At 52.7% G+C, this 24,918-nt stretch overlaps 1 protein-coding gene across 6 annotated transcripts in view; it reads right to left on the bottom strand.

Annotated features, from left to right (window-relative positions):
* Nucleotides 1-24,185, bottom strand: part of rasgrf2a (Ras protein-specific guanine nucleotide-releasing factor 2a) — a 30,047-nt gene extending 5,862 nt beyond the window's left edge. For 2 of the 6 annotated variants that reach the window (XM_026297345.2, XM_026297347.2), the window contains exons 1-19: nt 23,492-24,185; nt 17,589-17,695; nt 16,385-16,532; nt 16,118-16,207; nt 15,783-16,036; nt 15,615-15,694; nt 15,146-15,339; nt 14,807-14,916; nt 14,601-14,719; nt 14,342-14,505; nt 14,121-14,187; nt 13,907-14,043; nt 13,733-13,815; nt 13,350-13,598; nt 13,137-13,229; nt 12,550-13,061; nt 11,205-11,330; nt 10,953-11,042; nt 10,560-10,666 (exon numbers count right to left, since the gene is read on the bottom strand). In XM_026297345.2, the coding sequence (XP_026153130.1) occupies nt 10,560-10,666; nt 10,953-11,042; nt 11,205-11,330; nt 12,550-13,061; nt 13,137-13,229; nt 13,350-13,598; nt 13,733-13,815; nt 13,907-14,043; nt 14,121-14,187; nt 14,342-14,505; nt 14,601-14,719; nt 14,807-14,916; nt 15,146-15,339; nt 15,615-15,694; nt 15,783-16,036; nt 16,118-16,207; nt 16,385-16,532; nt 17,589-17,695; nt 23,492-23,770 (3,009 nt within the window). In that variant the 5' untranslated portion in view covers nt 23,771-24,185. Of the gene's footprint in view, nt 1-10,559; nt 10,667-10,952; nt 11,043-11,204; nt 11,331-12,549; nt 13,062-13,136; nt 13,230-13,349; nt 13,599-13,732; nt 13,816-13,906; nt 14,044-14,120; nt 14,188-14,341; nt 14,506-14,600; nt 14,720-14,806; nt 14,917-15,145; nt 15,340-15,614; nt 15,695-15,782; nt 16,208-16,384; nt 16,533-17,588; nt 17,696-23,443 lie in introns of all 6 variants that reach the window. The other 4 variants (XM_026297342.2, XM_026297346.2, XM_026297344.2 and 1 more) reach the window with 3 other exon arrangements.
* Between the last annotated feature and the right edge of the window lie 733 nt (nt 24,186-24,918).

The raw sequence follows: 24,918 nt of genomic DNA on the forward strand, positions 1-24,918 counted from the left end.
TTCAACGCAGGCTCTCTCGCGCCAGACCGGCGCATTCGCCTGCGTTACACTAACTCGCGTCTCCTCTCCAGTTCGAAGACCATCCCTCCGCCCTCAGCGTATCAACAGCCTCGAGCTCTCTACGCGATCCCGCCCTTCTGCGCCCGTGCGAGAGGACGTGCAATCCAAGCGGCCGCGCAGCCGCTCTTCCGTCGCTCTACCGCATCGAGTTATAGCCTCCGGTCCCCGCCAAGCTCATCTTCCGTTCACGTCAGAAGCCTCCCCGTCCTCCTCGCGCGAGCCTACGCCCGCGCCTCAATCATCGCTACTTCCGTCGCCTCTAGCACGCTCGCATCACTCTTCAGCTATCTCTCCTCTCTCTCTCCCTCTCTCCCCCCCCCCTCTCTCCTCCTCTCCTTTCAAACCCCTATCTCTCCTTCCCTCTCCTCTCACTTCCCCCCTCACCTCCTTCTCTCCGCTCCTCTCCTCCCTTCTTCTCTCTCCTCCTCACCTCTCCCTCTCCCTCTCTCTTCCTCGCCCTCTCCTCCTCCTCCTCCTCACCTCTCTCACCTCTTCTTCACCCCTCTCTCTTCTCCTCTTTCTCATTCTTCTCAGGCCTGAGATATCCTCCACACACTATGCACGTTAACAATATATAAGGATGACCACTGCTTTCATTGAATTTTGAGTGGTTTAAATCCACCTTGTACCCCGGTGGTGTGCCCGGGCCAAAAGGGGGATCCGTCCAGAGGCAAGTGAAGGGGGAGCCAGACAGAGGGCAGCCAGGCAGACAGAAAAACAGGCCCCCAGACACAGCCAACCCCAACGCACGCACGCACGCACGCAGGCACGCCACGCCACGCACCACGCACGCCGCCACGCACGCACGCACACTCACGCACGCACGCACGCACGCCACGCAAGCACGCAGCCGCACGCACACGACGCACGCACGCCACACACAGCACGCCACGCCCCGCACCACGCCCGCACGCACGCCACGCACACGCAGCCCTACGCACACGCCACGCACAACGCACGCCACGCACGCACGCCCCCCCACCCCCAACGCACGCCACGCACACGCACGCACGCCGCACGCGCACCCACGCCAACACACGCACGCACGCCACGCACACCGCACTCACTACGCACGCCACGCACGCACGCCACACGCACGCACGCACGCACGCCCAACGCACACGCACGCACGCACACCCACACGCACGCTCAAGCACGACACTCCCGCACGCCGCCACGCCACGCACCGCACGCAAGCACGCACGCCGCACGCACACGCAAGCCAGCCACTGCCCCACACACGCCACGCACGCACGCACACGCACGCACGGCACGCACGCACGCACGGCCACGCACCGCACGCGCACGCACACGCACGCACGCGCTACTGCACGCAAACGCACGCACGCACGCACGCACGCACGCACGCACACAAACGCCCGCAGGCACGCCACGCCACAACACTGACGCACGCACGCCACGCAACTCCTACGACACCCCGCACGCCACGACACGCACAGCAACACACGCACGCCACCACGCACCACGCACGCCACTGCACACCGCCCCGCACCACTGCTCACGCACGCAGCACGCACGCACTGCAGCAGCCACGCCACGCACGCACGCACGCGCTCGCCAGCACGCACGCACGCACAGCGCACGCACGAACGCACGCACGCCACGCAGCACCTCACCGCACGTCACGCACGCACGCACGCACACCACCACGCCACCGCACGCATCACGCCCGCACAGCCACGCCACGCACGCACCACACGCACGCACACGCACGCAGCACGCACTGCCACGCACGCCACGCACGCACGCACCCGCACCTGCCACGCACGCCAACGCACGCACGCACGCACAGACGCACCACGCCACGCACGCACGCACACGCCGCCACGCACGCACGCCGCACGTCCGCACGACGCACAGCACGCCACGCACGCACGTCCAGCCCGCACGCACGTCGCCACGCCGCACGCACGATGCACGCACGCACGCACACGCACGCCACGCACGACACACACCGCACGCCAGGCACGACACGCACGCATCGCACGCACGCGACCACGCGCACGCCACGCCGACGCTACACGACGCCCGCAGGCACGCCCAGGACGGCACGCACGCACGACACAGCATCGCACGCACGCCAACAAGAGCACGCACGCCACAGCAGCCCGCACGCTACGCCGCACACACGAGCACGCACGCCAGCAAGCGGCACAGGCCCGCACTGCACCACGCATACGCCCCCACGCCACGCCACGCAGCACAGCCCGCCACGACACGCCCGACACGCCACGCCACCACGTCACGCACGCGCCGCGCACGCACGGCCACGCACGCAACACCCGCCCCGGCCACCGCACGTACGCGGCCAGCAGCGCACGCACGACGCCGCACGCCGCACGCGCCACGCCGCACGCCACGACACACGCACGACGCCACGCACACACGCGCACACGTCACGCACCACGCACAGCCACGCACACGGACACACACGCCGCCATGCACGCCGCACGCGCAGCACCACGACGCACGCCGTCACCCGACGCGACGACGCGCACGCAGCACGCACACGCCACACACGCACCAGCACGGCCGCACCGCCGCCACGCACGTCCATCGCACACGCCCGCACGCACGCCAACGCACGCACCGCACGGCCGCAGCGCACGCACGCCACGCCACGCACACGCCCTCACGCACGGCACGCCGCACGGACGCGCACGCCGCACGCACGACCACGCAACGCACGCACTCCAGCGCACGCCACGCCAACCAACGCACGCACGCCACGCACACACGCACGCACGTGCACGCCACGCACCACGCCGCACCACGCCACGCAACGCACGCCACGCACACGCCCGCTACGCCGCCACGCCACGCCCGCACCACGCCCCACAGCATCGCACGCCACGCACACGCCCGCCCGCCACTGCCCACGCACCGGCCGCACGACGCGCACGCCGACGCACGCCACCGTCACGCACACGCCACGCACCACGCACGACACCACGCACGCCAGCGCACACACGCCCGCACCACGCACGCACAGCACGCCGCACGCCAACGCACACGCACACGCCACGCAGCACACGCACGCACGCACGCGCCACGCCCGCACGCATCGCCACGCACACGTCCGCCGCACGCCACGCCACGACCAACGCAGCACGCGCACCCAGAACCCGCACGCACACTGCACGCACACGCACGCACGCCCCGCACGGCGCACGCACGACACGCACGCCCCCTCCCACGCGCACGCAAATCCGCCACGCACGTCCGCGCCCACGCACCACCACGCACGCCACGACGCACTACGCCGTCCACGCACGCTCACTGGACACACGCACGCACACACGCACGCACGGCACGACACACGGCACGCCCCGCCGAACCGCACCTGACACGACCACCCACGCACACGCCCATCACCACGCACGCACAACGCACGCGCACGCAGCCCGGCACGCACGCACGCCACGTCACGCACCACGCCTCTCACGCACGCACACGCACTCACGCACACGCACGCACGCCACGCACGCACACGCCAACGCACACACGCACGCGACACGCCACCGCACGCCACGCGCACCACGCCGCCGCACGCACCCCACCACGCCCATGCCGCAGCAACGCACCACACCGACCCAAGCACCGACACGCACGCCACGACCACGCACGACAGCACGCACCCGCACGCACACGTCCACGCACCACACACGCACCACGCACTCAGCGCAGCACGCACGCCACGCACACACGCAGGCAAACGCACCACGCCGCCACTCACGCACGCCACGCAAGCACGCACCTACGACACACACGCCACGCAACCCAGCACGCGCACGCACCCGACGACACGCGTCACGCCTCAGCGCACGACACGCCACCGCACCCGCACGCACGTCCACGCAGGCAGCACGCACAGCACACGCACGCACGCACGCACGCACGGCACGCGCACGCACGCACGCACGCACGCCACACTGCCACGCACTCACCACGCTCACCGCCACGCACCCACGCACCACGCACTCACGCACACGCCGCCACGCACACACGCCCGCACACGCACGCACGCACGCCACGCACGCCACACGCCACGCACGCACAGCATCACGCACGCACACGCACGCACTGCGCACGCCTCACGCCACGCACACGCACTCACCGCACGCACGCCGCCGCCACGCACGCCACGCACGCACGCACGCACCTCACGCACGCACACGCCTCACGCCACGCACGCACACGCACGCACGCCCGCACGCCACGCCACGCACACTCACGCACGCCCGCACGCACACGCACGCACGCCACATCGCCCGCACACACGCACTCACTCACTCATCTCACTCGCACTCACTCACTCCACTCACTCCACTCTCATCATCCTCACCTCACGCAACTCATCCACTCACGCCACCCACGCACTCCTCACACGCAAGCACTCACCTCATCACTCACTCACACTCCCTCACCTCAGCACTCCCTCACACTCCTCACTCACGCACGCACCCCACTCATCACCCCCCTCACACTCATCTCCCACTCACTCCACTCACTCACCACTCACTCACTCACTCCTCACTCACCCCCTCAGCAGTCGCACTCACGCCCACGCACTCACGCACGCACTCACGCCTCGCCCTCACCTCCACTCACAACACTCCCTCACTCACCACTCCACGACACGCACTCACACCTCACTCACACGCCTCCTCACTCACTCACACTCCCACACTCACTCCACCATCACGCACACTCCCGCGCACTCACACATCCCGCACTTCTCACTCCACGCTCCACACTCACTCACTCACACTCACTCTCACACCTCACGCACACTCACGTCACACTCCTCATCACGTCACTCACTCACTCACCACTCCACTCATCCACGCACTCAAAACTCACTCACTCCTCCCACTCACTCCACTCACTCACTCCCTCACCCACTCCACCACCCTCCTCACTCACTCTCACTCCACTCACTCCACTCCACTCACTCCACTCACTCTCACTCACTCACACTCACTCACTCCACTCACACACTCACTCACTCCACTCACTCACCTCACTCCCCCACACTCCACACACTCACTCACTCCACTCCACTCACTCACTCACTCACTCCACTCACACACTCACTCACACTCCTCACTCCTCACTCTCACTCACTCACTCCACTCACTCACTCCTCACTCTCACTCACTCCACTCACTCTCACTCACTCACTCACTCCACTCACTCACTCACTCTCCTCACTCACTCCACTCACTCCACTCTCCCTCCCTCACTCCACTCACACTCCTCACTCACTCACTCCACTCACTCACTCCTCCACTCTCACTCACTCCACTCACTCACACTCACTCACTCACTCCCACTCACTCCCTCACTCTCCCTCACTCACATCACTCACTCACTCACTCACTCACTCACTCACTCACAACTCACTCACTCCACTCCCTCTCCCTCACTCCTCCTCTCTCACTCACTCACTCCTCACTCCCTCCTCACTCACTCACTCCACTCTCCCCCTCACTCTCACCCACCCTCCTCCCACTCACTCACTCCACTCACACACACTCACTCACTCACTCACTCACTCCTCACTCCACTCACACTCACTCACACTCCCTCACTCCACTCCACCACTCACTCACTCACTCCACTCACACACTCACTCACCCTCACTCACTCCTCACTCTCACTCACTCACTCACTCACTCCACTCACTCACTCCTCACCCTCACTCACTCCTCCCCTCCCTCTCACACTCTCACTCACTCACACTCACTCACTCACCTCTCACTCACTCACTCCACTCACTCACTCACTCCTCACTCTCCCTACTCACCTCACTTTCCCAACTCCCTCCTCACTCTCACCACTCACTCACCTCACCACTCCACTCACTCACTCTCCCTCACTCACTCTACTTTAGACCAAACAATGTCTTTGCGCGTACAATCAACATCTCTTTCCCATGCTTGTGCCCTCAATCCCAGTGATACCCCCCTTCCAGACTAATCCATGTATCACCTTCACACAGACCTATATCGTAGCTTGACTGTTTGCCTTGCACTTCCTTTTCACTCTGACACAACTGCAGCAGGACGACTGGCCACAGCCGCAGTGAATTGGGCTCGACCTTGTCGTCGTTATGTAATGTGCCTTCGCCTGATGTTTGGACACTCGGGGAAGCACTCACGCCACTCACACTCACGCACGCACACTCACTCACGCACGCACGCACGCACGCGCACGCACCGCCACGCACACACGCCCTCACGCAACGCCACACCACCACACGCACGCACACGCTCGCACGCCGCACGCACGCAGCTCACGCACGCACTCACGCCACGCACACTCACGCCACGCACACGCCCGCACGCACGCCACGCACACACGCACGCACGCACTACGACGCCACGCACACACCACGCACACTCACGCACCTCACTCACTCACACGCACTCACTCACCATCACGCACTCACACTCTACGCACTCCACTGCACGCCACGCACTCACGCCACGCCATCCGCACGCACTCACTCACGCACTCCAGCACTCACGCCACTCCGCTCACTCACGCCACACTCACGCACTCACTCACACACGCCCTCACGCACCACTCCGCACGCCACGCCCACGCTCAACTCACGCACTCACTCCACTCCACTCACCACTCACCACGCCACGCTCACACACTCACGCACACTCATCACTCCTCACTCACGCACCACGCACGCACTCACGCACTCACGCCGCACTCTCACGCACTCACTCCACGCACACACGCACTCACTCACTCACACTCACGCACTCACGCTCAGTCACTCACGCACACTCACCACTCTCAGGTCAGCACTCACACTCACGCACGCACTCACTCCACTCACGCACCCTCACTCACACTCACTCCACTCACACACTCACTCACACTCACACTCCACACTCACACGCCACTCACTCACGCACGCACTCACACGCACTCACTCACTCACGCACGCACGCTCACTCACTCCACTCACCACACTCCCTCACTCACTCACTCACACACTCACTCACACCACTCACTCTCCCTCACTCACTCCACTCACTCACTCACTCACTCACACTCACTCCACTCACACACTCCCTCACTCACTCCACTCACACACTCACTCCCACACTCACTCCACTCACACACTCACTCACACTCACTCACTCCTCACTCACACACTCACTCCACTCACTCACTCACTCACTCACTCACACTCACATAACTATGCTCACTCTCTCACTCCACTCTATCACCTAACGCAACGCCTCCACTCACACTCACTCCACTCACTCCACTCACTCACTCCACTCAATCTCACGCACGCACACTCCACTCCACGCCACTCACATCACTACCTCATCACTCACTCACTCCTCACTCCCACTCACACTCACTCACACTCACTCACTCCACTCACACTCACTCACTCACTCACTCCACTCACACTCACTCACACTCACTCACTCCTCACTCTCACTCACTCACTCCACTCACTCACTCCTCACTCTCACTCACTCACTCCACTCACTCTCACTCACTCACTCACTCACACTCACTCACTCACTCTCAGTCACTCACTCACACTCACTCACTCTCAGTCACTCACTCACACTCACTCACTCACTCACTCACTCCACTCACTCACTCCTCACTCTCACTCACTCCACTCACTCACACTCCCTCACTCACTCACACTCACTCACTCACTCTCACTCACTCACACTCACTCACTCACTCACTCACTCACTCACTCACTCACACTCACTCACTTCTCACTCTCTCACTCCACTCTCTCACTCACTCACTCCTCACTCACTCTCACTCACTCACTCCACTCACTCACTCCACTCACTCTCACTCACTCACACTCACTCACTCCACTCACACACTCACTCACTCACTCACTCACTCCTCACTCCACTCACACTCACTCACACTCACTCACTCCACTCACACTCACTCCCTCACTCACTCCACTCACACACTCACTCACACTCACTCACTCCTCACTCTCACTCACTCACTCACTCACTCCACTCACTCACTCCTCACTCTCACTCACTCACTCCACTCACTCTCACTCACTCACTCACTCACACTCACTCACTCACTCTCACTCACTCACTCACACTCACTCACTCCTCACTCTCACTCACTCACTCCACTCACTCACTCCTCACTCTCACTCACTCACTCACTCACACTCACTCACTCACTCTCAGTCACTCACTCACATTTCAGACCAAACAATGTCTTTTGCGGGTACACATCTCTTTCCCATGCTTTTGTGCCTATCCCCCACGTGAACCACACCTTCCAGACTAATCAATGTATCACCTTCACACAGACCCCATATATGTAGCTTGATGTTTGCCTTGCACTCCTTTTACTCTGACACAATGAGCAGGCGACTGACCAAGCCGCAGGTGAATGATCGACTTTGTAGTCGTGTCATGTGACCTTCGGCCGTATGTCTTGGACACTCGGGTGAAGGGCGGGGCAGAGCTGTCAATTGATCACCACCTGGTGGTGAGTTGGAAGCGGGACAGACTCCGAATGCACCATGTTTTCCACTTCCATTGTCGACGCGGTGGCTAGGAGCTGTGGCCGTAAGGTTTCGGGTGCCTGTCGCGGCGGCAGTCCCCGAACCCGGTGGTGGACACCGGAGGTAAGGGATGCCGTCAAGCTGAAGAAGGAGTCCTACCGAGCTTGGTTGGCTTGTGGGACTCCCGAAGCAGCTGACGGGTACCGTCGGACCAAGCGTGAACTGCAGCCCAGGCGGTGACGACGGCAAAAACTCGGGTACTGTAGGAGCTCGGTGAGGCCATGGAGAAGGACTACCTGTCGGCCCCGAAGAGATTCTGGCAAACCGTCCGGCGCCTCAGGAGGAGGAAGCAGTGCTCCACCAACACTGTTTACAGTGGAAGTGGACTACAAAAGCTTTGGTGACTCCTCTTATTCAACGGCGCCAGCACATTCACCGCACACCAGCCTCTGCCAGTCTGGTTAGGAGTGTGCAAGCCCCACCCCCATCCGCTCACCTGGCTGCTCTCAGCCAATAAGGACATGGGCAGAAAAGGAAGCGATGTGAGCTCTGTGCCCCTAGAGACAACAAAACAAGCCTGAGATGCTGAAAATGTGATGCCTATGTTTGAAAGGCCCACTCTGACCTGAGCATGCGCGTGCGCACATACACACGCACACAACTTCATGTTGAGTTTGGTCTTTGGTTTTCCATTTATTTTTTACATTACATGTTCATTTTGTAATACATTTTAATATTTCAATATATAGTATTTGTATTTTCATTGCAGTTCTTTTATGTCTAATTCTATAAATTCATGTTAAACACTACTTTGAGACATTGTTCACAGCTAAAGAATGTTGAATAAAAATTTGGTGGTGAAAAATGGTTTTTGTGCTAATTTAAGAGCAGGGAACACTAAAGTAAGGGGCAGGAGGTGAACACGACAGGAGGGTAAAGGAAGACAAGAAAGACCTTCTCTGGGGTTAGAGCTTCTCTGCCCCTGACACCAACCAACTCAAACTCTCCGCTGTTTAAAACTTTGTTTATCAATAGGAGCAAGTTACAAATATTCAGGTCTCAGGCCACAGCAGCCAGGCACCAAAACAGCAGCTTATGTAAACTTAAATGAAAATGTCCTTTAGTGTCCCTGGGGAGGAGGCTGACCTTTAGCAAGCTCCCTGGGTGGAGGGAAAAACACGGAGGGCAAAGGTCACCTCCATCAGGGGCAAGAGTGACAGGGGAGGAGACACACGGGGGTGGGAACAGACAACAACAGACTCCAGGTGAACCCGAAGCCTACAAGTCTTCGGGAAAGCGCCCAGACAAACGGACCTGAGCAAAGACCTGTTCAGGACCAGAATGACTTTTGCGTTGTAAAGGTTCATAGAGACGCAGGAATGAAACATAAGAGGAACTTTTTAAAACCACAGCTCTGCTGATGGAACAAAGAACCAAAGTTTAAGACAAACCAAAATGCTCAAAAAGCATCAGATAAGCTCCACACACTTCACACGCACTTGACACTGAGCGGGCGAGCGGCGTTCCTCTGGAGAGGCTCAGCGTTTATCTATCAACATCCAGGAGACCTTCACTCACGTATCTCTGCAGGAGTGAAGAGTAGGACTAAAACTTAAACGCCCCCAAATGACCTTAGAACACAAACAAGTTCGAGCAAGAGCCTGATTCAGCTCGAACACACCAGGATAAACAGCTACAGTGGTTCAAAGATGAAGATACTGGACTGTGGATGACATAAAAGACAGGTTCAATATTCACACCACCAGGCAAAGTTTGGATCACCTCGTGTTTCAGCTCAGGTCCAGGGCTGAAGCTGAAGCTGAAAGTGTCAGAAAGTGAAATGTCAGAGATGCAGTGATGGCTTCCTGCCATCTTTCCTGCAGCAGGAGAAGGAGATGCAGCCTTGGGAATGGAGGCAAACAGGACTCACCTGGGAGTGTTTGGAAACCCAGTGTCTCAGCACGTTGAGGACTCTGTTGGTAGCAGCTCTGCGGATGATGAACTCTTTGTCACACGCTTTTTCAGAATTACTGAAACCTGAGAGAGAAAAACAGATTCACCTTTAAAACCAAGCCCTGATCAGACACAACCTGTTCTTCTGATCCTACATAAAGTCCTGGTCTCTGCAGTTTACAACCAAAAAGTCCAAATGAGAAAAAGAGAAAATGAACCAGGGAGACTCTGGCACAGGCCCAAACACACCTAAAGCCGTGGTATTTTCAAAGGTTAGCTCTTTACGGCAGATGATTTGGTGCCATTTAACTGTTACAACATAACATTTCTCTTGCTCTGCTGTGTGACCTTCACGGCGTGCTGGGCTCACCCTGGGAGCTGCTATGTCCAGCAGCAGCAGTGGCGATGGCGAACGCTGAGGCCGGCGACATTGTGCAGCGAGAATTCTCCCCTGATGTGACTGTAGGGAGGGAGAGACGTGAGAGACTGTACAAAGACCCTGTGGAGACGCAGCAGCACGTCTGTGTGTGTGTGTGTGTGTGTGTGCGTGTCTGTGTGCGTGTGTGTGTGTCTGTGTGTGTGTGTCTCTGTGTGTGTGTGTGTGTGTGCACGCGCACGGCACCTCCTGTCTGTCTGTAGCGGAGATGTCTGGGCGTCGAAGGGGAACGACAAGGAGACATGTCGCCCGCCTCACTGCTCACTATGGATTCTGGGATGAATTTGTCGAGTGACACCGACTCCAGGACAGCTGTGAAACAGATGTTACAGCCGCTGAGCTGATGTAGTATATTAGGTAGTTAACGTCAGCTACCCAGCGGTATATAAAGTACTTCAAATTAGAAGTATATAAGGTAGTTAACGTCAGCTACCCAGCGGTATATAAAGTACTTCAAATTAGAAGTATATAAGGTAGTTAACGTCAGCTACCCAGCGGTATATAAAGTACTTCAAATTAGAAGTATATAAGGTAGTTAACGTCAGCTACCCAGCGGTATATAAAGTACTTCAAATTAGAAGTATATAAGGTAGTTAACGTCAGCTACCCAGCGGTATATAAAGTACTTCAAATTAGAAGTATATAAGGTAGTTAACGTCAGCTACCCAGCGGTATATAAAGTACTTCAAATTAGAAGTATATAAGGTAGTTAACGTCAGCTACCCAGCGGTATATAAAGTACTTCAAATTAGAAGTATATAAGGTAGTTAACGTCAGCTACCCAGCAGTATGGAAAGTACTTCAAATTAGAAGTATATAAGGTAGTTAACGTCAGCTACCCAGCGGTATATAAAGTACTTCAAATTAGAAGTATATAAGGTGGTTAACGTCAGCTACCCAGCGGTATATAAAGTACTTCAAATTAGAAGTATATAAGGTAGTTAACGTCATCTACCCAGCGGTATATAAAGTACTTCAAATTAGAAGTATATAAGGTAGTCAACGTCATCTACCCAGCGATATATAAAGTACTTCAAATTAGAAGTATATAAGGTAGTTAACGTCATCTACCCAGCGGTATATAAAGTACTTCAAATTAGAAGTATATAAGGTAGTCAACGTCAGCTACCCAGCGATATATAAAGTACTTCAAATTAGAAGTATATGAGGTAGTTAACGTCATCAGTGGACCAGACACATCAGGAGCCTCTGGTCCTCAGATTTATATCAAACCATGACTAGTAAATAAAGACACAAAGTGTGTCTGGACTGAAAAACAACACCATAACCTTTAGATGACCCTGTTTCCTGATCTGGGTCAGAAACTTCTGTATTTTGTTACTGAAAATCTTATTTTCATTTATCTTTCGTTTTCTTTCTCTCGTCTCCAGTTTGTCTGCCTCTGACTTCACGTTGACCCCATTTATGAGTCAGGCTGAAATATAACCAGTGATAAATGAATCACAGTCGTGCTCAGAGTCACTCTGAAGCCTCGGTGTTCATACGTGGATCACATGCTGCGGATACATACCCCTGCGGATGCTGCGCCTCAGCTTCCCACAGAAGGCGTCGATGCGAGGCAGCTCTGCGCTGACGTCCTCCCCCGCGGCCGGGCTCAGCTCCGGGGAGCTGGGACCGCGGCTGAGGTCCAGCGGAGCCGTGGTGGAGACGGGGGGCGGCGAGGACACCCAACAGGCCTGGGGTAGGCTGGGGGAGTGCGTGGCGGTGGGCGGAGGGGAGGAGAAGCCAGAGGGAGGCCTGGTTGAGCTGGGAGGGGGGGAGGAGATGGACGGGCTGTGGCTGGAGGTCGGGGAGTTGGCTGCAGAGGAGGAGGGAGGGGTGGTGGACAGGTCCAAAGCTCCTGTTTTCATCATGATCGGGGAACTGAGGGACAGCTTGCGGCAGTGGACGGGGGAGGAGGTGCGAGAGGGGATGGAGAGAGGGGGAGGAGAGGAAAACTTGCGGCACAGTCTCGGCGACTTGTTGCTAAGAGGGTCGGATCCCCAGGTGCCCTGGTTGGTCGCGAAGAACAGCTCCAGAGACCTGGGGGAAAGATGAATTGCAGGTCAGTCTCTGACAAACGCTGGTACAAGTGAATCATCAGGTGATGCTTTTTACTTGGACTGGTCCAGGGCGAGCTGCGTGATCTTCAGGGTGTAGTCAGGACAGAGGGACATGATGGACAGACGATCACACGAATGTTGTTCGATCCTGGGACATGACGGATGAAGGAGGTGATTGGTGAGAAAAGAACGACGACATGAGAGGGGAGGACGGACAAATAGGTGCCGACAAACATTTTTACAGACGTGTAGACGCGGCGGCAGGTACCTGACAGGTATGGAGGTGAACGGCTTCTTGTAGATGTCAACCAGCTTGTCGATGACCACGGCAGCTGTGGTGAAGATCCTGTAGGTGTGGAGGAAGGTGTTGAGGAAGTCGATGGAGAGGAAGCGCAGGTCTGTCAGTCGCTCCAGCAGACGCTCCACGCTGGCGTAGCGGATCTGTGGGACCTTGCAGGAGTTCAGCGTCTTGCTGAAGCAAATGTCGACGTCGTCTTTATGCAGCCGAGCATCAGACCTGAAGAAAAACATTAGAGACTACTTTAATCCAGGTGATACCTGTATCTGTATTTACAGAATCTGTTTGTTTCTGTACTAATCAATTGAGACTCAGATTATAAACCCATATCATCAGTCTAAGTCTTTTCTTACTTGATCATGTGCGGCACAGAGACTTTGGAGTTCTCCTCGAACACACTGGTCATCAGGCCGTTACACCGAATGTTATCGATGCACTGAGACGGGAGAAACACAAGAGACACAAACATGAGCGTCGGCAGATCCAGGATCAGGAACTTGGTGTCTGCTTCGAACAGAGGGCGTCACCTGGCTGATATCGCTGGTCCATGCAGCCTTCTCCTGGCGAGAAGGAGCCAAGAGGACCACAGAGAAGGCCTGGCCGTCAGGAGGCTCCACCATGATCTTAAACTCCAGGTGGCTGAAGCCCTGACCTGCTGCGTTGTCTGCAAAAACAAACACATGGCTGAGTTCACAACAGACGTCAGGCACTAAAGGTCTGATCTGGTGCTAAGGTACTCACAGTCCTCGTCACTGGAGTCTAGTTCTTCGATGAGGGTACACTCGATCAGAGACAGAGTTCCTCCTTGCTGTTGAAACAAAAGGAGGAACTTATTACCCAGCACTTAGTGCTGCTGCGTTTATTAGTCAGAAACCTAAAACCACGTTGGCACTTTAAGTCTTTCTCTGGATGGTCATGATGTGCAGTGAGGCGGTAAATATTCGAGGACAGCTGAGGCCGACCTTCAGCAAGTGGAGCTTTCCTCCAGATGCTCGGGTGCAGATGAGGAAGTGTTTGGTGAAGAGAAAACACTGCCGCTCCCCCTCCTTCCTCAGCGACAGGGAGCCCAGGCGGACCTTACTGAGCACGCCCCGCTCGCTGCTGGACGGCAGCTGGATGAGAGAGCCTGGCCACGGAAACAGAGAGCGAAAAGTGACGGAGGAACAAGGAGGAGTCGATAAAGAGAGAGAGCAGGGGGCGGATGTCGAAGGGAGAGCTCACCCTGTCTGACGAAGGTCTGGCTCGTGTCTAACAGGATGTCACAGCCTTCCACGATCATCCGCTCTATGGCCAGGTTCTTCCTGATGTTCTCGGTGTCGCTCACTTCATCGTGCATCATCCTGACGACACGAGCAATCACCCTCATCATCAACAGCACCCCCTTTTTTTTTTTAAAAACACGCACCACTAAACCTGTGAACACCTACTTCGACAGCTCCTCCAGTTTGGATTTAGCGAACTCCAGGCTCTTGCGCTCCACATGCTCATGAGGGGTGTGTGCCAGCAGCTCGTGGAGAGTGATAATGTACCGTGGAATCTAAAATATGCCCAGAAAACATTCTCATACATGCACAAGTGTGTGGATTAGCAGGACACCTGCGTCTGTATGCACTAAGACCTAATAAGGAGCACAGATCAGATATAATTCATTTACTGCAGCAGGCGAACCACAGATTTGTGGTTTCCCTCATCTCTCATGCAGAAACATAATCCTAATTTAATTTAAGCTGAGTGTTTAAGTCTGAGGTGACAAATGAGCGTCTGACCTGGAACATGGGATAAGTGAGGAACGTCTCCAACATCCGACCCTCACATGCAGCGTTGGACTCGTACTGTTTCAGCAGCTTGTCAAAGTCTCTGTTCTGCTTACAGTTGGCCAGCACCTGCAGACTGTACTGGTGGTTACGCACAAACTCCTGGTAGATGTTCAACATGGGCAGCAGGATGTCAAACAGGTCGGCTGCAAAAAGGAAACACACACTTATCACAAAACCCAAAAGACGCATGTTGTTTCCACATTGTGCAATATAATCTCTGCCTGATTTCCTTCGGTGCCAGTTCAGGTCAGTTTGGTGTGATGTGAAATTTAAAAGGCCCCAAGCCCTTGTTGGTTTCCTGCCGTTACAAATGAAAGTAAAACGGCACCTTTTGAGAATTTATCCCATGTGAGAAATGAGATGTTAAGTACCTGTCCACAAATGTGCAAACGTGTTTTATTTTTACTCTGATCCTCACCCAGAACCAGAGTGGGCCAGTTGGTGATCCGAGCCTTTAGGCCCTGGTGGAAGATCTCATGCAGGAACATGATGGTCTCACTAGAAAAGGAGACCTGGTGTCAGACCAGTCTGGAGGAGGTTTTTACTGTCACTATAAAGTGGAAGATAAAACATGTGACCCTTGTACCTGTTGAGGAAAATGCTGCTGACGTCGTCGTGGCTGATGGGAGGTTTCTTGGAGCTGGCGGCCATACGCAGCGGCCTCAGGAAGCAGTTCACCAGGATGGACAGCTGGTGGACGTACTCCGTCTCCGCTTCCACCATGTTAAAGACGATCTGGTTCCTCTTCCTCATGCTCTCAGCGTGTGGGGAACAGATGTAGTCCTGGACGATGATCTTCCACTTCCTCCGGCACAACCAGCCGCGCATGAAGCTTTGCACCTGCGCAGTCGCAGCAGGACCACCTGTTTCGCTTTCTTTACTTGAGTCTCTGAACATTAACACGTGATACTGACAACTTACCTTTTTGATCTTTTTAATATCTGGGTCTTCCTCCTCTTGGTTGTTCTGGTTTGGCTGCAGCTGCTCCTTGGTTTTGTTCAACACTAGAATCTGGCACAACAACAGTCTCGATGTGAACATAGTGGCCCTGAGGAGATTTTCATGGACCCACAACAACAAATATCTCGTCACAGGATAAGAAGCACCTGAGTGCCTGTGCACGTGCACGACTATATGTGGGGGCTTCTGTACGCATGTGCACGCAGGTGTGGATGCGCTCATACATACCTCAGCTTTGAGCCTCTCAATCTCTGTGTCCTGGTCCTCCAGCTGAGTGCGAAGCTGATTGGCTGCCACCTTCTCAGTCTCCATGATCTGGACCAGGTGGATGTACTTCTGCATGAGGATCTCGCGCTCGATGATGATGTCAGAGTAGCTAAAGGGACGAGCACAGACAGGCAGGCAGTTTAACATCTACAGAGTTTCAGCTGAACAGTTCACGTGCACACGCACGGCGACACGTTACGGTGCAAAAATAAACAGGTGGCTCGAGGTGCCTCACGGTCCCTGCTGGATTTGAAGAGAAAAACAGGAGGGACGGTCTGGATCAGGGCTGTGATGTAACCGGTGCAGCAACGCAGCACCAGTGTGACCTAAATGTGAACCGCTGCGAGCACAACACGTCCATGCACGTGCACACACACATGCACGTGCACACTCTCAGATGTTGAACAAAAAAAAAACAAAAAAAAAAAAAACATTGTAGTTGTGCCAAATGTGCATCAGTACAAAAAGAAGCTGAACATAGAGAACAGTTTCTATCTGCAGCAAATGATTTACCAACTCTGTGTGTGTGTGTGTGTGTGATTTTTAACTGCATGATCAAAAATCAAAGATTTTTCAATGATTGAAAAAATAGCAAAGATCTAAATTAGAGAGAAGGAAGTAGAATTCCTCCAAAATACAACCATGTAAAAACACAGTACTACACTACAGGTAAAAGTCCTGCATTACAGAAGTACAGGAGTATTACCAACAGATTGTAGTTAAAGTATCAGCAGTAAAAGTACACATTCTGCAGTAAAGTGTCTGTTTTTCTATCTGACATTATTAGATTGTTAATCCTGATGAATCAAAGCTTCAGCAGCATTTTACTGTTGAAGCTGCTTTAACTCCTTTATACAGTTAGTTTAGTCCACTGGTTCCCAACCTGGGGGTCGGGGGCCTCCAAAGGGTCACCAAGTAAATCTGAGGGGTCATGAGGTCATTAATGGCAGAAGAAAAAAAACAAAACACAAAGTTTATTGGACGTTTCGGGTTGACAGTTGAATAATGTGACTTCCATCCTGTTTCTCTGTAGAGTCAGACGCTAAAAAGGCTTTTTATAAGATTATAACATGTTTTATCTCAAATCTAAATCTGCAGCTGTCAGATAAAGGTTCTGTAGGGAAAAGTACAAAGTTTATATAAAGCGGTTGGTTTCCAGTCTCACCTGGCCTGCTGGATGCACTCCACCCACTCATTACAGTCCGACTCCTCCTCTGTCCGCAGCTCCAGCGGCTTCTGTCCATCGTGGCCAAAAATGACCAGGAAGTAGTGCTGCATTACAGAAGAGAGAGACAGACAGACAATAATTCAAACACACTGAGTTTTTAAAAAGAAAAGGAAGCAGCCACATGTGCATTTCATTTTCCACAGTACTTCAGCAACACAAACACCAAAATCAAGTCTGGTTGGCACAACAATGAGCTGAGTGAATGAAGGGAAATGGGGTTTCAGGATCATTATGTGACCTGACCTACTTAAGATTGTGCAACAAAAAAAGCACCAAGAGGATCTGCTTTCTTTTGATTTTTCATTTAAGACGTAAGAGATTTAAAAAGAAGACTGTGGGGTCAGAAATGACATAACGTCACTGTAATCTGAAAATAGCAGACAGGATATTAACATTTCTAAATTTATGTCTGCAAGAGGAACAGCAGATTTAAGTATTTAGTCCAAAAGTGTTCAGGCTTGAATGTTCCCCTGTGCTGTGTTTCACAGTCCCTGGTGATGAGATTTCCATCAAACCAAAACTTTTCATGGAAAGACAGAAAAACTGTTGTGGCCCAGACAGGAAGAAGAAATCTGCATCACAAATTTACTGAAGGAATAATCCACTGTTTTAATCCAGCTCAGCCCTTTATGTGTCAGACAGTACAAATTAAAAGGATGTGTTATTCCCAAACGCTGAAACATCCTACAACATCCAGGATGCATTGCACCCGGTGGATCCCTGTGTCCTGGCCATTGTAATTTAAAGTCAACTTTCTCTTGACGAGAGACGAGCTGTAGTGGACGAGGTGTTAGTCCTCATGGTGTCCAGGTTGGAGTCTTTTCCAAAGAGCTCAGCTCACAGGTCACACAGAGGTCACAGGTCACAGAGAGGTCACAGGTCACACAGAGGAAAGTTATTCACTGAGACACACACACAGGAAGCTGGGTAGACATCAGTGACGTCTCCTTCAACATATTGAGTGATAAACCGCCATATAAGAATCACATATTTGAGACGAGCAGAGACGGTAAATAGCTTTATGTCATTTTTTCATGAGCAGAATCTAAAGAGACAAGTAAACAACCGAGATACTGCAGGAATAACAAAAGGACGAGAGCAAACACGTTATGTAATATCTGTTCTTAATAAAAGCTGATCCAGTCCAATGCAGTAACAATTAGTCAAACTGCACTGATCTAAACATAAACAATACTTCTTTCAGAACATGTCAGGGACTAGAGCTTTATGATTAGTGGACACACACACACAGACACACACACACACACACACACACACACACACACACAATCAATACAATAATAAATAATCAAATGATCAGCCCTCACAGCTTCACACGCTGACAACAGATGAGTCTAATAATGAAAACGAGCACAGTCAGCATTAGTGACATGTGGGTAAAGAAGAAGAAGATGGACTGGACTGACTGAGGATCAGCAGCATTTTCAAATCAGAACTGGTCTAAATAAAAGGGAACACGTGACTACGCTGAAAATATTCAGATGATCTGTCTAAACTGTTGTTTCTGCTGACGGAGACTTTCCTTTGCTTGTTGAAACACAAACCTCTCCACACTCCGACGACAGTCCCCTGCTGCATGTCTGTTTTCCTGCATTATAGCATCTGACAGGAGACGCTGCTCTGGGGCCACGGGCCTGTGTAGTAATAATGTAACGATAAGCGGGTGAGAGACACTTGCGAGCGTGTCGGCTGCAGACCAGAGAGGCTTAAGGGCTTGTTTGTGTGTGTGTGTGTGTGTGTGTGTGTGTGTGTTGGGGGTGGGGGGTTAGTTTACATAACCAAGGCTTGCACAGCTCCTTGCACTGCTAATGCGGCTTCCCCGGCCATGAGCCTGCTCTAAGCTGCAGGATAACAATGACAGAGAGACCGGAGGCTTTAAGGCAGCATCACCACATCCAGCTCGTCTGACCTGCAGCACCGTGACGCTTCATCTGTCCGTGATGGACAGACGAAAAAAAGTGACGTCCTCCCTCCTGCCCCAACAGGCAGCAGATACTTTCTCTGTGTCGCTAAACCACAGTTGTTTGGTTTTCTCACCTTTAAAAGGAGACACATTTACTTTATTCCCCATTTCCTTCTGTCTAGAAACACGTGTCCATCCACTTTTAAACTCTAAACATTCAGAAACCAAATATTTTATACTACCACATCATCTCCTCCTGCAGAGATTTAGTGACAGCGACTGGAGAAACAGGAACACAAACCAAACCCTCACATTCACATCAGCAGCAGTGGAAACAAGCACCGACACCGTGTTTAGACTCTTTAGCTAACGTTACGTATCGTCAGCCTGAGGTCACATCAGTCTCAACATCATTTAGAGTCAGCAGCAGGTCAAAGTTCACACTAATCTACTGAAATCACACAGAACTTTACATTCACGACCCCCAAATAAATAAATACATAAATAAATAAAAGCTCCTGCACCTTCACTCATCAGGTCTGTGTGAACTGCAGATCCTGTTTAACGCAGGTTTGTGAGTCATGTTACTGTGACTGCGTTTCATTTCTTAGATACGTTGACAGGAACGTGGCTGCACTGCCATTTCACCATGTGTGTTTCTATGAAGACTGAACAGCAGTGCTGTAAAGGCAGAAACAGCCTCAGAGGAAACACTAGTTTCTGCAGGACTGTTTCTTCAGCTGCTGACACTCAGTCTGGTCAATTAAGGAGAAATGAAGCCTGGATCACAGCAGACTGTGTGTGTGTGTGTGTGTGTGTGTGTGTGTGTGTGTGTGTGTGTGTGTGTGTGTGTGTGTGTGAGGTGCACTCATGTTGACTTGGTATTGAGACAGTGACTGCAGGCAATAGGACCAGTAAGGATGCTATTCTTAGTTCGAGCACAGCAGCATCCCAGAGCAGTCAGACACAAACACATGGAAACAGTAAACACAGACTCCGGCTTTAGTTTCTGTGAACACGTTCATCAAATCTTTGCTTCTTTAACTTCCCCGTACTCTCATTTCTGCAAATCCTCCTGTAACTGTTAGAGTGAAGCAGCCAAACACGCTCCAATGCAAACAAACTGCACCTTCCTCTTAAAATGTAATTCCCCCTTAATAACCATCGTCATCATCCTCTACTCGCTCTCTCTTCGACAGACCAACCACCAGACCAACTGTCACCTGTAGCAGCACATCTGACCCAGTGCACCAGCTCAGTTTGAATCCCCAAACTTTACCCCAGAACTGGAACTGGTCCAGCCTGCATCGGCCTCGAGGAGCAGCAGCTTCAGCTTTTAGTAAAAACGAAGAGACTTTTTACAGACGAGTCCCGTTAAAGTAAAACACAACAATAATCTCAGGCCGGTCCGTCAGCGACTTACACGCAGTTTGAGCCGAGCCCACGCTGTTTCCATCTCATTAGGTCGTAATCACGTTTATTCTCATCGCTGTTGTCCAGATTAAATTGACACTTCACCTTCATCTAAGACTAATCCCATTAACGGGGCTGTTGCAGTGTAGTACGCACTGGGTAAACACAGAAGAACCTCTGGGTACTGACCTCCTCTGCTCCAACAAACTCATATGTGAAGTGTTCAACTTTACATCTCTATCCATCCAACCGGCACCAAGTCAACTGGACCAGGACAGAACTGGGACCACATAAGTTCGGACGGTGGTTTTCAAAGTAAAACGTTTCAACGCTCTAAGTTCAGTCGTGTTTAACCTTAAAATCATGAAGGTTTGCCTTAAATTCAGACTGAAATAAAACACCAAACACAACCTGACTGACCTGACTCGTGCTCCAAAGAACAAAGACCTTATATTTAGCACGCTGACGTCAATGCACCGATCACAGACATACTAATGAAAGATCATTATGTAGCTGCAGATTCAGGCGAGCAGGGAATCTGAAGAGTGGACATGAAAAGAGCCGAGTCTCAATAGTAAAAACCTCTTTGATGTTGTCTGATGTTCTGTTGGACTTTAATGCTGCTCCATTAAAACCTGGGCCTCAGACTGAACCCAGTAGGTGCAGGGACCTGACTGTTAGAGCAGCGTCCTCTCAGTTTACTTCGCACTGCATTCATTAAAATATGGCCTGTGGAGTCAAGTCAGAGCTACTCTAGAACTTTCCTTATAACAGATCAAGTCGGTTGTTGGTCGGACAAAACAAACAAAAAACGCTTTGATAATGTCAGAAAACTGCGACAGGTTTTATGTTCGTCGATGTCTCACAGATGAAATGACTGATCAGTGAAGGGAGAAAGTATCTGGCAGCTTAATCAACCCTGAAAATAATCAGGTTGAGGCTGAGAGTTGTAAACACCGGTGTGTCTATGGACGGAGACACCAGCCGGTCCACATCTGAGCTGACCTGGCTCACACGGTTCTTTTTCCAAAAACCAGCTCCAAAGGCTGAGAACGGCCGTCACTGTTTACAGTCTGAAGGAACAAAGAGTCCACTGGGCTCTGGTTCCTCTGATCCACCAGCAACGTCCAGTCTGGTTCCCCAGCACTGAGACGGGAGCAGACAGGACGCTTCACGTTGCTTGGACATTTACGGAGAAGCTCCTGAGGGAACCAAACTGGAAAGAACATATGGGAACCCAGCCGCTCTGGAGGAAACTGCACAAATGATGTTGTTGTTCTTCACATTTCAGTTCAGTCTGTGCATGTTGGCAGTTTAGGGGCTCAGGGGGTTCACACCTGGTCTATGTCCCTGACAGACATGGATCAAACAGCAGATCTGATGGAAACAACCTCAGTTCTGGGATGTGGACGACACAAATGAGACTGAAAAACCTTGAACCTTCAGGTTTCTCTGACTCTCCCTCCTCCAGAATCATTTCCACACAGCTCCTTAATTTGACACGAGTCTGACAGCAGGTCAGGACGCCACAGGGATCAGGAGCCGAACGAAGTGCGACAGATCACCTGCACGTTGATGAAGAGATCCCACCTAACTGATCTAATCCAAACACACAGGGTCAGAGGTGAACATGCAGAAGAAAAACAATCGTCTGCTGAGTCTGAGCTGCTGACGGCCTTCACACCCTGCAGCAGCCAAAACACTCATTTTAATTTAGTTTTCACAGAACAAATGTTTTCATAAGGACCAGTTCTGAGGACAATTATCAGTAACCGCAGGCTCTAAAAGGATGTTCTGCTCTTTACAGGATCAGGCTGGATTCAGTTAGGGCTGAAAATAACATTATTTGCACTATCAATCAGTCTGCTGCTCCTTTTCTTCATGCATGGATTAATTGCTTGGTTTATTAGATGGCAAGAAAATCCCTCAGAGTCTCAGAAAACCCACCCCTGAGAACAGATAACAGACTGAAAACCTTCACACTGGAGGAGCAGAGACAATAAACAGCTGTTGTCCTACAAAGTCTCCACGTGATGAAGACCTGCAGATGTGGGTCAAAGCTCCTAAAGGTGAAGAACTGGACCCTGAGTCCATCATTCACGTTACAAAGTAAAAGCAGCAGAATGTGACTGCTAAAGTGTTTGGATCAGGGCAGCAACTGATCACTGATGAACTGATTCATCAATTACTCTGTCAAACTGTGAATAATGTCCCCTGCAGGTCCCCAGAGGACAAAGGTCAAATTCAGGAGAAACATCACTAATCAGAATCATTAACCTTAAAGTGATCAACGCAATAATCATCAGTAATTACAATCCAATAATATCAGACACATTCATGGGAAATGTTCTGCACAATGAGTACTTTTACTTTGGATACTTCAAGTACATTTGGATGATGGTACTTTGGTACTTTTGAGCGCAGGACTAGTACTAGTATTTGTACACGGTCTTACTGCAGTAAAGGACTGGAGTACTCCCTCCATCCCTGCACCAGGACGCACCTGCTGTTTCTCCATGGGCTCCTTGGTGATGGCGGACGCCTTGGGCGCCGGTGCCCGCTCGCACGTGCATCCTTCCAGCAGGTAAATACCGGAGGGCCTCGCGCTCTGGTCGTTCTCGAAGTAGAACAGCACGTTCTGGTAGAGCGCGAAGAACTTCTCGGTCCAGCGGCTGTTCTCCGCGGTCTTCTTGCTCAGGAAGCCGCGCTTGGTGCCCTCTTTACGCGCGACCAGCGACAGATACAGAGCGTGGCCCTCATTGTACCGGACGCTCTTCTGCATTTTATGTTCACCCGGGTACGTTTTGATTTCGGTGCCAACTTCACACAGTCACCGGAGGCATCACACCACAGCTCCCGACGCTGCCGTTATTTTTAGCGGAAAGACGCCGAAGAGAACGCGGTTGATGGTTTGCGGGTCACGGTAATCCAGGCTTACCATGGCAGGAAAAGTTGGGAGTGTCGGGCGTTAATGCGGTCTTTCCTACCACGCTGAGCCGTCACGACGTTTCCATGCCCCAAACTTTGACGTGGACCTCCCGGGGGCTCGAACCGAGCAGGAAAACGCGCGGACCGGAGGACGCTGCTCGCACCGTCCGCCGCGCACACAGAAATAGACCCGGGGAACAGACGGTGAAAACAGAATCGCGGCGACCGGCGGTAATCCTCTTTCACACCGATTTAAAGAGACAGCTCGCCGCAGCCAGACGCGCGCCGCCCGAGCGCACAAGGAACGCCCCCAGAGCGCAGGTGCACGGAGCGCGTGAAAAAGTGACAGGTGAAAAGTAATAAATGAAGTTCAGAACTGAACAGGACGAAGGTTCAGGTACTGACCCTTTTACGTCCCAGGACTGAACCTGTCCCACACCAGGACTAAGTTTTCTGGACCTCCCTGTAAATAGTTGAACCCAGTGGTGGTTTAAATAGCTGGAATTTCAGGCGTTTATTTGAGGTTTTGGCTCATTAATCTGCATCAATATCTGTGGTATAATAATAAACTCATTCTTCTTCACAGATTAACTGTTGTACAAACACACACACACACACACACACACACACACACACACTTAAAAATAGCAGAAAAGCAGAAGTTTCTATTCCAGTAAATTGCTGATATGCTTCAGGAAATGGGTGTTTGTTTTGAAACTTTCATTCAGCCTGAAAGCACAAACAGATGTTGTAGTGCATTAATAGACTCTGTGTGTGTGTGTGTGTGTGTGTGTGTAGACAGATGTTATATGTGCACATACAGCTAAGCTGCCACACACTCCTGTACCCACACTGCTCTGTGCACAATGTGACGGTTGTATGGAGAAAGTTGTGCAGCGGAGTGTGTGTGTGTGTGTGTGTGTGTGTGTGTGTGTTGGGGGGGGCAGCATCTGGACATGCATCACATTCGGCCCACAGACCAACAACACCACACTACAGTGC

Source organism: Mastacembelus armatus, chromosome 12 (genome assembly GCF_900324485.2).
Source record: "Mastacembelus armatus chromosome 12, fMasArm1.2, whole genome shotgun sequence".
Taxonomy (NCBI): Eukaryota; Metazoa; Chordata; class Actinopteri; order Synbranchiformes; family Mastacembelidae; genus Mastacembelus; species Mastacembelus armatus.